The sequence below is a fragment of the Rhinocladiella mackenziei genome (assembly GCF_000835555.1).
Source record: "Rhinocladiella mackenziei CBS 650.93 unplaced genomic scaffold supercont1.8, whole genome shotgun sequence".
NCBI classification, from domain to species: Eukaryota; Fungi; Ascomycota; class Eurotiomycetes; order Chaetothyriales; family Herpotrichiellaceae; genus Rhinocladiella; species Rhinocladiella mackenziei.
This window is the reverse complement of record NW_013550597.1, coordinates 1,133,004-1,145,925: the sequence shown is the minus strand read 5'-3', so window position 1 is coordinate 1,145,925 and position 12,922 is coordinate 1,133,004. Positions and strand designations below refer to the sequence as shown.

Genomic DNA, 12,922 nt, shown 5'->3' with positions numbered 1-12,922 from the left:
GAACAAACGCGTGGGGGGAGGTGTGACAGGTTGATTGTCCAGGTCGATGTTTTCAAAAGGTCCTCCAGTGTCCAACTTTCCTGTTCGGTTCAGCTTCCGCCGCTGCTTTCGATTGGCCAATGGAGAAGAAGAAACACAGTATTTCTGTATTACTATCATTATTTGCGCAAATGTCGAGTCTCGTCCTCGAAAGCTACTTGGGCAGACACGACATGATTCGCTCTTACCACAGACCTTCTCCATTCCACTCATCGAATGTCTAGGTGGTCATACCCTCCTTTCAATTGCCAGTAGTATCCAGAGAAATGATGGTGCCTACAAGACCGTCTTGGGTTTTTTTCACTCATGGTAACTGGACGTCTCTTTCGTCATACGTCCCACGCTCCTCCACAATCCTCTCAGTGACTGATATACTGAAAGACCGCGCTAACCGCATCTTCTGACGCTTCTTGTCGAAGGAGAAGGTCCTGAATCTTTCCAAGCGGTCCCTCTTCTCCATTGTTGACAAAGTGGTTCCAAGAACTGGTATCACCATAGAGCATCGCAGGGGCTTTGGTTTGTTGGACGCCGTCTGGCTTGCATCGCTTGCATTTAAATGTGTCGTGGGTATCACTGCGAGTCTCCGGCTTGAATTGGAACAGCTCTCGCAAAGAGTCGAGCGTAAAATGTCGCTCCACATCCTCCGCGGAATCCACCACCGTTGACGACAACGCCTGTTTGTGTGACTGTCGTTGGAAAATCTTTTCCTCGATGGTACCCGTTCCCATGAATCTGTATACAAAGCAGTCTTTCTTTTGCCCGTCTCGCCAAACACGGGCCAAAGCCTGTTGGTCCGCAGCCGGATTCCAGTCGGGATCAAAGAGCACGAGCCGGTTGGCACCGATCAAGTTGATACCGCAACCACCCGCTTTGCTGCTGAGTAAGAAGACAAATTCCGCGCCGTTAGGATCGTTGAATTTGTCGACTAGCTTCTGGCGTTTATTGACATTCATGGTACCATCAAGCCGAAGATATCCGTACGAGCGTGCTCGGCACAATTTCTCAAACACATCCAGGGTCTGAGTGTAGTTGCTGATGAGCACAATTTTGTCATTCGTATCTTGACGGATCCGTGCCAGCATGCGCTCAAGCACCGCAAATTTTCCCGAATACCATGATTTGACATCTCGATCACGTCCCCGGGCTTCTTTTGGGACATAGTCATCTGGCCAGAAGTTCTCACTGCCGGGCAAATCTTCATCCAGGTTGAGAAGATCGGGATGATTGCACAATTTCTTTAGGATTCCAATGGCTTTCAAGGGCTGGCTGCCTTTCCCCCTCAACAAGCTTTTGATGTCACGACTCTGGATAAAGTGGCGGTAAAGGTCCCTCTGGAAAGGTGCCAAGTTGCAGAAGACGACGTGCTCGTATTTGACGGGCAAGTATTTGGACAGAATGTCGTTGGTTCTGCGAATAATGAATTTCTTGACGAGCGATCCAAGTTCCGCGTTGGCCTCTTCCCCTTTCTGTTTGTCAGCATCCGAGCCGGCAGCGTCTCGACCACGAAGAATGGGCAATTCGAATTTCTTGCGAAAGTCGGCTTTGCTGCCCAAGTAGTTGGGATTCGCAAAATCGAGCAAGGCGTAGTATTCGGTCAGATCGTTTTGTATCGGTGTCCCCGACAAAATGACTCGCCGATCAACATTCAAGCCAGTCAGGGCCATATACGTCTCACTCTCGGCGTTCTTCAAGCGGTGTCCCTCATCACATAGCATCAAGCCAATTTTGACGTCTTTGAGCTCTTCAATGTTCAATCTCAAGGACTCGTACGATACGATCAGGACCGGTCTCGCAATTGACCTTCCCGAGGCAATTGCCCACTGCTTGAGTTGAAGGGTGAGCTCTTCCTTGCTTGCTTTCCCATCGACGGCAAAGGGATTAATGGCACCCTCACCAAGCCACTTGACGAGTTCATTGGCCCAGTTCTTGACCAGACTGGCTGGACATGCAATGATGCATTTTTGTATAGTCGACTTTCCAGCCTCGGGAGACTGTTTGAGCAAAGTCCACATGAGTGTGATGCACTGTAACGTCTTGCCCAGACCCATTTCGTCCGCCATGATGCATCCTTTGGCCTTCTCATCCACCAGCCCCGTGGTACATCGGTATAAGAACTTCACCCCTTCCACCTGATGAGGCCGCAGTACCTTGGCTAACCGTGGATCAATGACAACGGGCACTTTCGGCCGCTCGCCCTCGACTTGTTTCTTGAGACCTAATATCTCGGCCAGGCTTTTGTGCATGAGAGGTGTATCGACTTTCGGCTTCTCTTCTTCTTTCTTTTCTTCAGGTTTGTCCACCGGTGTCTCATCTATTGTTGGATCATATAATACGATCGCAAATTCTCCACTGGGGTCGTGTAGGGGTTTGTTCACAAATGTGGCACCTCGACGCATACCGAGACTTGGTGCTGGTCGTGAAGGATCGACGGAATTCTTATTGATTAGAGGGATTGCAAATCGTGCCCGAAATATTGCATCCTTGTCCTTGACCTTAAATACAGGGAAACGATCTTTGAGCAAAGCGCTCTCTCCATCAGTGCTGAATCCGCCACTGGTATCCTCAGTGCCGCCATCGGCCTCGGCATAGTTCACTCTTTTTCGCTTTCTGGCTGGTTCTCCATTGGACTTGCGAGAGTTGGCAGAGCCAGGGCATTTAAATGGTTTGATAAGGCGATCAGTTGCCGCTGGAGAATTGACACTCAGCCTACCGGCTTTCGCGGGAGGAATGTTTTCCTTGTTTTGCTCGAGCGTGATGGCTCTCGTACGAATCCTGAAAAGCGTGGTCAGCACCGTCGTTGAACGTGTAAGCGGGATCATACATGGCCGGTATGTTATTAGCGGTGGACAGGGATCGAGAAATGTCAGCAATAAACTAGAAATGCACAAGGAAGGCCAGATGAGAGTACATGTGGTGATAAACCGCAGTAGCTACAGGGGAGTCGTGTTTGGGGACGCGTTCCGTTAGGCAGAGGCAATCGCGTACTCACGTGATCTCGTCGAATGAACCTCCCTCATGTTAAATTTTCAGGTGACCGTCAACTCTAGCCGACCGTTATGTTGCCGGTCGCCCCCCGTCAGATGGAAAACCGCAAAGGTTGCAAGATGATATAGCCCGGATCTACATCTTTCGTTCGTTCTACTTGAGAGACTCTTCAATAGACTAGACTACAATATGTCGGCAGATTTCTGGGCCAGCTACATATCTGGTTCAATGGGCATTCTGATCGGGAATCGTCTTGATATCTTCAAGGTCCAAATCCAAACGGGCACGGGGAGAGCATCCCCAGATACGCGTCCCACGCAAGGGACAAGCCTTCAAAGGCTTGCGGGATTATTCAGAGGTACAGCAGCTCCAGTGCTCGGCTACGGTGCGTTGAATTCGATTTTATTCTTGTCCTTCAACAGATCCCTCAAATGGATGGATCCCAGCATCTTTGACTACACCAAACTGGCCGGAGTGGATTTGAGCAAGATATGGACGGCTGGTGCCCTTGGAGGGTTGGCCACATTTGTTGTATCAGCACCGTCTGAACTCATCAAGTGTAGGGCTCAGCTCATCGTCGATGGGTATGGGTCTTCATACGGAACATTCAAGGACATCTGGAAGCGCCAAGGCCTCCGAGGCCTTTACTATGGAGGCACAATTACTAGCCTTCGAGATGCTTTCGGATATGGCTGGTATTTCTGGTCTTATGAGCTAAGCAAGCGGCTGCTTCTCTCAAGACAGCCTGACCCATTCATTTCCCCTTCGGCAACAGAGGTTCTAATAAGCGGAGGCATTGCGGGTATCATCACTTGGGTGTCCATTTATCCTTTGGACGTGATCAAAACCCGCCTCCAAGCTCAACCTTCATGGCAGCCGGAAAGGCAAACGCTTCTTCCGGGTACCAATTCACTGTCTGGTCGTGATCAAACCTCGTTAGGTATTGCACGTGAAATTTGGCGGACGACCGGTCTCCGTGGATTTTACCATGGTGTCGGTATTTGCAGTCTGAGAGCATTCATTGTCAATGCCGTGCAGGTGGGGAGCCATCCGGCACTGTGATCAGGACTTGCTAACAGGACAATAGTGGTATGCTTACGAACGGATTATGGCGTTCTTTGGCCGTCAGCAATGACCTCGTCCGTTGCGCAGGAACTAACACTGCGTTGACAAGCGCCTCGCCTGTTCCATGGACACCTTCGGAGCTGTCACCACTCATGGGTCGACATGATGAGAGTTGTGGTTCTTCCACCGTCTTGTGAAGTAGAATAACACGGTGTGAGGGCCTGCACTGGACTGTTGCAGCAGGAGCACATGCCCAATCAAAATCAGAAACTAGATATCTTCCACGGTCTCGTTCGTCGATTCTTGCTCCGAGTGCTGTGAGCGGCGACTGTCCGTTCCCAAACCCACGGCTGCGTCGGCCATCTTTTGAGTATGTGCCTCTTCCCTAAGCATTCGCACACTACCGTCGATGTCAGCTTCTCTCCAGATATGGAATAAGAATCTATTACCGTCTCTTGTGATTTTTTCCCCTCCGATGTTCGTTTAAATTGTGACTATCCGAAAAGTATTTGGCGCATTCGACGCAATAGAAAGCGCCCAATCCTGGTAAGTCTTCGGATGCCTTGGAATTTTTGTGCTGAGAAAGGTGTTTGGGGAACTTGAGATCTGCTTTGACTTGGTCAAGGTCGCTGTAAAAATTGTTAGCGGCGAGCTTTTTCCAAGTGATATTGGGAAGGGCTGCACAAACCGGGTGCGCCGCTTGGTTTTAATGCGCCTGATGCTGCCCATATTGATGTTTCGGGAGGATGTCCTTGAGAATCAGGGGGCTGATATCTCACTAGCAGTATCTTGCGAAAAATATCAGGAAGCAGGGAATACAAGGCTTCGGCACAGTGGGACCTGGCTAGGCCTCAAGTTTCAACCAGGCCAATCTTCGGTGTCTGTGAAGCGATGCCTCAGCCATCCAATCACCGCCCACCCGAATGTTCTCCCCAGCTGGTCTTGATATTGTCCAGTCTCGGACGGCTGGAAGCAAAGAGGCCAAGATGCAATGAGGGATTATAGCCAAAGAGAGACAATGGGTGCTAACCATTACCTCACGCCGCTGTCATTTCTGTGGCTAGAACAGAGCACAGAATCACCGACAGCGAGTGGTGGGAGTAATTGTCTCGACGGTGATTGGCTACCCGGGGAGGTCTGCAGGTCAGAAGAAAAATTGAGGCATTTGCTCGGAGCATTGGCCTTGGGTGGACTCGATTGCCTAGGTAGAGATACACCAAGAAGCACGGCGACATCGGGCTGGTGGATACAAAAAAGTCGTGTGTCCCGATCCAGACGTTTCCAGAGTAGCAAGCAGAAACTGGTATCTGGAGCTGCAGCATTCATGCCTGGTTGAGGTTGACGTCTTTTGCAGGGCTTATCATATTCAGTGGGTGCTTTTTTCCCCCGAGGCGTTCGATCCGCACCTCTCGACTCCGACAAATAGCTTTCCACCCTCCACACCACAGCATCGCAGCTTTCTTCTTTCCATTCTTTCCACCTCTCCGCTCTGCACCTCTCGATCGCCACCCTCGTCGAGCTTGAATTTTCTGTCTCTTGTGTCAGAGCTCAAGCATCGTCGCGATCATGATGTCCTCGAGGCCTTTGGGCCGCCTGGCCGCTCGCCTGGTAAGTTCTCTTGCATCATACCTAGCCACATGGTCGCTTGTACCCTTCCCCGCCTTTGCATAGCAACTCCATGGACTCAATTGTTTGTTACCACGGTCAAGATCTGTAGTTGACATATTTCCCGACTTTAGGGCTCCAACATTGGAACCGTTAGTCCTCTATCTCCCTTCGATCCGGAAGCAACAACAGCTAGCTAACAGAACAATATCAGCCCATGCGAGTGTCCAGAATGGGATATGCTACTGTCTCTGATGATCCTTTGAGCAAAAATAAGTCTCACACTCTATATGATGATTGGGCTGAAAGTCCTGACACCCGGATACAGGTCGAGATGACGAACTGGGAAAAAGGGCACTATATCAACTATAAGTGAGTCCCAAGATCCCATTGTCTTCATTACCATTCTGGCAGCCATCAGTTTGGAACGATTTTCTGCCAGTCGCCTACCTGGGCCAAACGGCGGACGTAGTTCGGGCAGTGCTGATAACGGTCAACAGGAAGATGTCCGAGAACCTTTCGATTGTTCGAAGCAGACTCAATCGTCCTCTGACCTACTCCGAAAAGGTCCTCTACTCACACTTGGACGATCCGCATGGTCAAGATATCGAACGAGGTGTTTCGTACCTCAAATTGAGACCCGACCGAGTGGCATGCCAGGATGCCACTGCGCAGATGGCCATCCTCCAATTCATGTCGGCCGGTATGCCTTCCGTCGCCACACCGACCACCGTCCACTGCGATCACTTGATCGAGGCGCAAGTCGGTGGAGACAAGGATTTGGATAGAGCGAAGGATATCAACAAGGAAGTTTACGATTTCTTGTCCACGGCTTGTGCCAAATACAATATTGGTTTCTGGCGGCCGGGTTCTGGTATCATTCACCAGATCATCCTTGAGAATTATGCCTTCCCTGGTGGTTTGATGATTGGAACTGACTCCCACACACCCAATGCTGGTGGTCTTGGTATGGCGGCTATCGGTGTTGGTGGTGCCGATGCCGTCGATGTGATGGCAAACTTGCCTTGGGAATTGAAAGCTCCCAAGGTTATTGGAGTCAAGTTGACTGGTGAAATGTCTGGATGGACTGCTCCAAAAGGTAGGCCCCGATAGACGCTCGGTGATCGTTTGTGAAAAGCTTATCTGTGTCTCTAGATGTCATCCTCAAGGTTGCTGGTATTCTGACTGTCAAGGGTGGTACCGGAGCGATTGTTGAATACCACGGACCTGGTGTCAATTCCTTGTCTTGCACTGGTATGGGTACGATTTGCAACATGGGTGCTGAAATTGGCGCCACCACTTCCATCTTCCCGTTCAACGACCGCATGTACGACTACCTAGTCGCGACCAAGCGAAAAGAAATTGGAGATTTCGCGCGCAGCTACGCGGCCGAGCTCAAGGAGGACGAGGGCGCCGAGTACGACCAATTGATCGAGATCAACTTGTCCGAATTGGAACCTCACATCAACGGACCATTCACCCCCGATTTGGCCACTCCAATTTCCCATTTCAAAGATGCCGTCAAGGAGAACAAATGGCCCGAGGAGCTGAAGGTTGGATTAATTGGGTCTTGCACGAACTCATCATATGAGGACATGTCTCGCGCTGCTTCCATCGCTCAAGATGCGATGGATCACGGAATTAAGGCCAAGTCATTGTTCACGGTGACTCCTGGCTCTGAGCAAATTCGTGCTACCATTGAGCGAGACGGTCAACTCAAGACATTGGAGGAATTTGGAGGCATTATCCTTGCCAATGCCTGCGGTCCTTGCATTGGTCAATGGGATCGCCGAGATGTAAAGAAGGGAGAGCCCAACTCCATCATTTCCTCTTACAACCGAAACTTCACCGGCCGAAATGATGCCAACCCGGCCACACACTCCTTCGTCACCTCTCCGGATTTGGTCGTGGCCATGACTATTGCTGGCGATCTCAAATTCAATCCTCTGGCCGACACCCTGAAGGATAAGGATGGCAACGAGTTCAAACTCAAGCCACCCAGTGGTGATGGTTTGCCTCGAAATGGGTATGACCCCGGCCGTGATACCTATCAAGCCCCGCCGGAGGAACGTGCTCAAGTGGAGGTGAAGGTATCTCCTACCTCGGACCGTCTTCAGGTTTTGCAACCTTTTGATCCTTGGGACGGAAAGGATCAACTTGACCTTCCGATCCTGATCAAGGCCAGGGGCAAGACCACCACCGATCATATCTCCATGGCCGGTCCTTGGCTGAAGTACCGTGGTCATCTGGACAACATCTCCAACAACATGTTGATTGGCGCCGTCAACGCCGCCAACGGTGAGGCCAACAAGGTGAAGAATTTCAAGACCGGTGAATGGGATGCTGTTCCAGCCACCGCCCGTCAATACAAGAAGGATGGGATCAAATGGGTTGTCATTGGTGACTGGAACTATGGTGAGGGATCATCTCGAGAACATGCCGCTCTCGAACCAAGACATCTTGGTGGTATTGCTATCATTACTCGAAGCTTTGCTCGTATTCACGAGACCAACTTGAAGAAGCAAGGCATGCTGCCATTGACTTTCTCCAACCCCGAGGATTATGACAAGATCAATCCCGATGACAAGGTTGATTTGTTGTGCACGGGATTGGAACCTGGCAAACCAATGATCATGAGAGTGCATCCCAAGGAAGGGCCGGCGTGGGATTGCGAACTGCTACACACTTTCAACGCTGGTCAGATTGAGTGGTTCAAGAATGGCAGTGCCTTGAACACCATGGCTAAGATGCACACCAGTTAAAGGGGAGTTTAGGATTATTGGCGGATGCATATGCAATTTGTGTATACGGCGACAAGTGATATTCAGCAAGGCATCCGGGGAGAAGAAATGGCAGATTCAGAGTCTCGAAGAGGAAGAGAGAAACGAGAGGGTTTGGGGATGGTACTGGTCAAGGCCATCAAATATCAACCTGGGTCAAGCGGTATGTACTGCCAATGGAGGCCGGTTTGAAGGACGATGTTATGTGTCTTCGGTAGCGAGAATACCAAAGCGCGCGCTGTTTTGAACAGCAGTTCGCTTCCAAGCGGCTATCATTTTCGCTAAAGACTCCACACATAACCGTGACCTCGCCGAACCTTTACTGAATGCCAGTGAACCTCGGTTCGGTGACCTGGTCCCGTAATACGTGAAGGTGATCGTCCAATAACGGCGATACAATTGGAGATTCGACGATTGCGACACCCGTGGACAGAGCCCGGTTGTAAAATGCGCTGCATCTTCCATCACTGCTCACGTATTTAAGGTGTAGAATCACTCCTTGTTGCCTATTTTCTTATATGAAACCAGGAACGGTCATCGGTGTTGGATTTGCGTTGCAGTCTGTTACCTTCCTTCTAGCCATCTCCCTCCCCCCCTTTTTTCTTAAGGCTGATATCACAAAGCATTTTTTTATACGAAAGATACAATATGATATGATGCCACATGACCTGATAGAGAAGGAAATGAAAAGGATGTTCAGCGACAAATGTGATTTACACTGAAGAAAGCGAAAAGGATCCGTCAGAATCTTCACTAATACACCGTGTTGATATCAAAACGTGAGGAATACCATCACCCCAAGAGCACGCCGTGTGCCAGTCCGGCAAGCCATCGTCATCAAGACAGAAAGACCAGCTCCCTCCTCTCTTCCCGGCTATCTCCATCCCCGTCGTCCAACTCGGATAGCTGCCACCTCTTGACACCGAGACGAAAGAATTCATTAGTTGATTGTATGCGCCCAACCCTCCCACTCCTGCAATCATTGGGCTTTTCTCAACGTCGAAAACCAAAAATGGCACAGAACCTACCCAAGCTCCCAGATTGGGAACAAGTGAGTACGAATATCATAAGGATCCTGGGGGGAAATCCTGGAAAGGTGCGTTCATTCTTTTCTTTTCTTTTTTCCTAATGTTGGGAGGAGGACGGGTGGTACTTTATCTGACAGGAGAGCATGGGAGGAGAAGGTCAGTGGATACGACGGGGAACTGAAGAACGAGGTCGTGAACTGATGAACATTTTCAACGTCTCCATACTCGAAACTGACTCTTCTAGTTCACTCTGCAAGGAACAAACACATACCTTCTCGGCCGAGGCCAGCAGCGCCTCCTCATCGACACTGGCCAAGGCGAGAATAAATGGGTCGACACCCTGCGTGAGGTCTTGCGAACACAATCGCCCCAACCGGCGACCGTATCGACGTGTCTCCTGTCACACTGGCACCATGACCACCTAGGCGGCGTCAAGGATCTCGAATCTCTCTGCGCCGATGAGGGAACGGAGCTGCAAGTCTACAAGAATCAACCTTCGCTGAACCCGGACCGCCTCATTGACCCGGACCGCGTGCTTGAGATCGTCGACGGCCAGCACTTTATCGCTTCGTCAGAAAGTGAACCTGACTTCGAAATCGAAGCAATTCACACCCCCGGCCACGCGAAAGACCACATGAGCTTCCTAATCACTTCGTCGTCGGACCCAAGCGAAATCGGCGCCATGTTCACAGCGGACAATGTCCTCGGCCACGGCACAGCGGTCTTTGAAGATCTGGGCCTCTACCTAGAGAGCTTGGCGTTGATGAAGCAGCGTGTCGCCGCCAGTATTGCGGTGCAGAACACCGCCGGCAAAACGAGACGAGCATACCCCGGGCACGGCGCGGTGATCGAGGACGCCGTCTCCAAGATTGACGAATACATCACGCACCGACGCATGCGTGAAGAGGAAGCATTGAATGTCCTACGTTACGGCACGGCCAAGAATCCCGACGCCCCCTCGCAATCTGTGGTGCGCGATTCATTGACAACGGTGGGAGAAAGCGATAGCGAAAGTGAAATGGGGGTGGGAGGGAAGGAGGTTGCCGCAGGTAAAGCGTGGACGAGCATGGAAATGGTCAAAGTAATTTATCGGCATTATCCGGAGAATTTGTACCAGCCGGCGGAGTTTGGGCTGTTGATGGTGCTGGAGAAGCTGAGGAGGGATGGGAAGGTAGTGAAGACGAGTGAAGGGAAGTGGAGGATGGGTGAGAAGGCGACACTATAGTTAAGACAGCGGACTAGAAAGGAAAAGGAGAGGAGAGGAGAGAAGAGAAGCAGTTTCGAATAGGCCTATCGAGAGAGGGTCGATGAAACTTGGAATCATAGTATTCAACAACTTGTCATTGTGTGATTCGTCTAAGCGATGCAGGATCTCGACCTAGAGAAAGCCTTTCTTTGAAAGGAATTCCCTGAGCCCGTCGCCCACGCCTTGTGGACTTGGTTTGGCCGCGCAGACATCCGCGTCGAAGCCGTATTTATTCTTGAGATGGTCTCTAGTTGTAGGACCGATAGTGACAATCACGTAAGTCCGGTCGTTCTTGTCTCGAGAAGGAGGGGACTCATCCTCCGTACTTCTCCAGCGATTCCTCGCTTGCTCGGTCGAGACATTGGCTTCGTTGAGATAATTTAGCGAGCGGAGCATCGACTCGCAGCCTTGCGGACTAAAGACGACCACGACCACCAGTCGGCAGCCGTCATTTCTCGCCGAGGTAATTCGCGCGCGAAAATCGTCTTGGAACGACTCCATGATATCCGTGAGGTAGACTTCAACCTCGTCTACCGAGATTCGCTGCTGGGGTTCAAGCTTACCTTCCGTATCCATCAACGTCTTGGGGATGATGTCTCGTCTCTGCTCACCGACGAGGAACAAAAGGCCCTTTTTCTGGAGTCGGGCGTCGTTGCTGTTCCCTCGCTGTCCCTGGGAAGGCCCGAGGACCGGTGCAAGTGGTAACCTTGGCGCGTCGGAGAATGCGCAGAGTGTCTGCGACTGCATCTCGTTGTAATGCGACAGGATGTACCGTGCGAGATTTTCGCCGTTTGCTGTGTGCTCTCCTAGAACAGATGGTCGAAGGCGAGCAAATGGTGATGATGTGTGGGACAAAGACTGAGCGACCAATGTATTCAGGGCTCGAGAGGTCGCCGGCCCAACAGTATAGAGGGGGAATGCAGAGTCGTCGTCGACTAGGTTATTCAGAGGACTCGGGACATCCTTGTTCGCCTCTTCGGTGTTTGTTATATTCTCAGCTGCGGGTTTCACACCTGCCCAAGGACGTCTGGGTCAGTCACTCTTTCTGAACGCTAGGCGACATGACCGGTGTTGGAGGACAGACCATACCAGTCCCCACGCCGTCAGAATCTCGTTCCACCTTCTTCACCACGTCAGCCCACGCCTCCACTGCTCTCTGGCTCGTGAAGATCATTCCGCCATATTTCTTCCTCAGCGTCCCGCCTTTCAACGACAGCTCCAACACCTCCAAGTTTCTGACATTAGGTCGATGTTCCAGGACAGGGACGAATTGAGGGAGGAATACGAGACTCGGGCCCTCCGAGTGTGTGGAGAAGTACTCCTCGTAAGCGTCTTGTGGTTGAGACCGAGTCTTGAGGAGGAGAACGGGGATGGTCAATGGTTTTGAAGGTGTCGTGGTCATGGCAGATCGGAAGGCAGATTTCCCTGCCACTGAAACGAGAGAATGGTGTGTGAAGACGCAAAGATCCACGTAAAGAAGTTCCAGACGAGTGGGGGGAGGCGGTGCCGGTGGATGCTTATCAAGTGCCCGGGATGTCGTAGAATGTAGGAGTGTGGGATCGAAACAATGATCGAGTAGGAGGGGGTTTTCTTTTGGAGCATCCAGGAGGGATCAGAGGCTTGTACCAAAGGTCCTAGTCTCGCTAGTCGTCAACCCGCCTCGCCTAAGACTTCGGTGACCCGAGGTCTGTTCCTTGCCCTACTCCGGCACAGAGGAACTTCTGGCTTCATGCTCCCGTGCCCATTACTCAATGAGGAAGTCTGAATGGAATTCATCGGTCTCTCTATTCTCTCCGTCTACGGCACACCACCGAATGGTCTTCCAAGCAACTCGTCTTACGATCTACGTATCACACATTTGTTTCGCTTCTGTTGATGATGCTTTGAGGCTCCTTCGTCTGGTCCCCCTTACAATCTCGGGAACGAGGTAGCAGAGAATGGGGGCACCTTCGCGATGTCGTCGCCTTTGTACGAGTATTCCTTCGCGTCATGAGACGAATGCTTACTGGACACAGAATAGGCTGCAGGCAGCCTTGCCTTGCCGCAAACTTTCGCATTCCTCTTCAATCCTCGCTTCATCACGTCTCAAAGGTCCCACACGTACCCGCGCCACAGGTGATGAAGCCAATGTTCAGTCTTTTTCGCCTCGAAACTGCTCGGAACTTGCCCATAAC

At 51.2% G+C, this 12,922-nt stretch overlaps 6 protein-coding genes across 6 annotated transcripts; 3 read left to right on the top strand and 3 right to left on the bottom strand.

The window, feature by feature from the left end:
• Positions 1-398: 398 nt before the first annotated feature.
• On the bottom strand, positions 399-2,858 carry Z518_10022 (uncharacterized protein; the record flags this gene model as incomplete). Its single annotated transcript, XM_013412638.1, has 1 exon — positions 399-2,858. The coding sequence occupies one exon, from the start codon at positions 2,856-2,858 to the stop codon at positions 399-401; it is 2,460 nt and encodes an 819-aa protein (XP_013268092.1).
• Positions 2,859-3,213: 355 nt separating this feature from the next.
• On the top strand, positions 3,214-4,086 carry Z518_10021 (uncharacterized protein; the record flags this gene model as incomplete). Its single annotated transcript, XM_013412637.1, has 1 exon — positions 3,214-4,086. The coding sequence occupies one exon, from the start codon at positions 3,214-3,216 to the stop codon at positions 4,084-4,086; it is 873 nt and encodes a 290-aa protein (XP_013268091.1).
• A 273-nt stretch (positions 4,087-4,359) lies between these two features.
• Positions 4,360-4,818, bottom strand: Z518_10020 (uncharacterized protein; the record flags this gene model as incomplete). The annotated part of the gene is made up of 3 exons (XM_013412636.1): positions 4,360-4,489; positions 4,539-4,718; positions 4,778-4,818. 3 exons carry the CDS (start codon positions 4,816-4,818, stop codon positions 4,360-4,362), a joined length of 351 nt encoding a protein of 116 aa, XP_013268090.1.
• A 1,380-nt stretch (positions 4,819-6,198) lies between these two features.
• Positions 6,199-8,456, top strand: Z518_10019 (aconitate hydratase, mitochondrial; the record flags this gene model as incomplete). Its single annotated transcript, XM_013412635.1, has 2 exons — positions 6,199-6,793; positions 6,850-8,456. The coding sequence occupies 2 exons, from the start codon at positions 6,199-6,201 to the stop codon at positions 8,454-8,456; spliced, it is 2,202 nt and encodes a 733-aa protein (XP_013268089.1).
• Positions 8,457-9,486: 1,030 nt separating this feature from the next.
• Positions 9,487-10,727, top strand: Z518_10018 (uncharacterized protein; the record flags this gene model as incomplete). Its single annotated transcript, XM_013412634.1, has 2 exons — positions 9,487-9,570; positions 9,747-10,727. 2 exons carry the CDS (start codon positions 9,487-9,489, stop codon positions 10,725-10,727), a joined length of 1,065 nt encoding a protein of 354 aa, XP_013268088.1.
• A 153-nt stretch (positions 10,728-10,880) lies between these two features.
• On the bottom strand, positions 10,881-12,150 carry Z518_10017 (uncharacterized protein; the record flags this gene model as incomplete). The annotated part of the gene is made up of 2 exons (XM_013412633.1): positions 10,881-11,761; positions 11,838-12,150. The coding sequence occupies 2 exons, from the start codon at positions 12,148-12,150 to the stop codon at positions 10,881-10,883; spliced, it is 1,194 nt and encodes a 397-aa protein (XP_013268087.1).
• Positions 12,151-12,922: the final 772 nt, after the last annotated feature.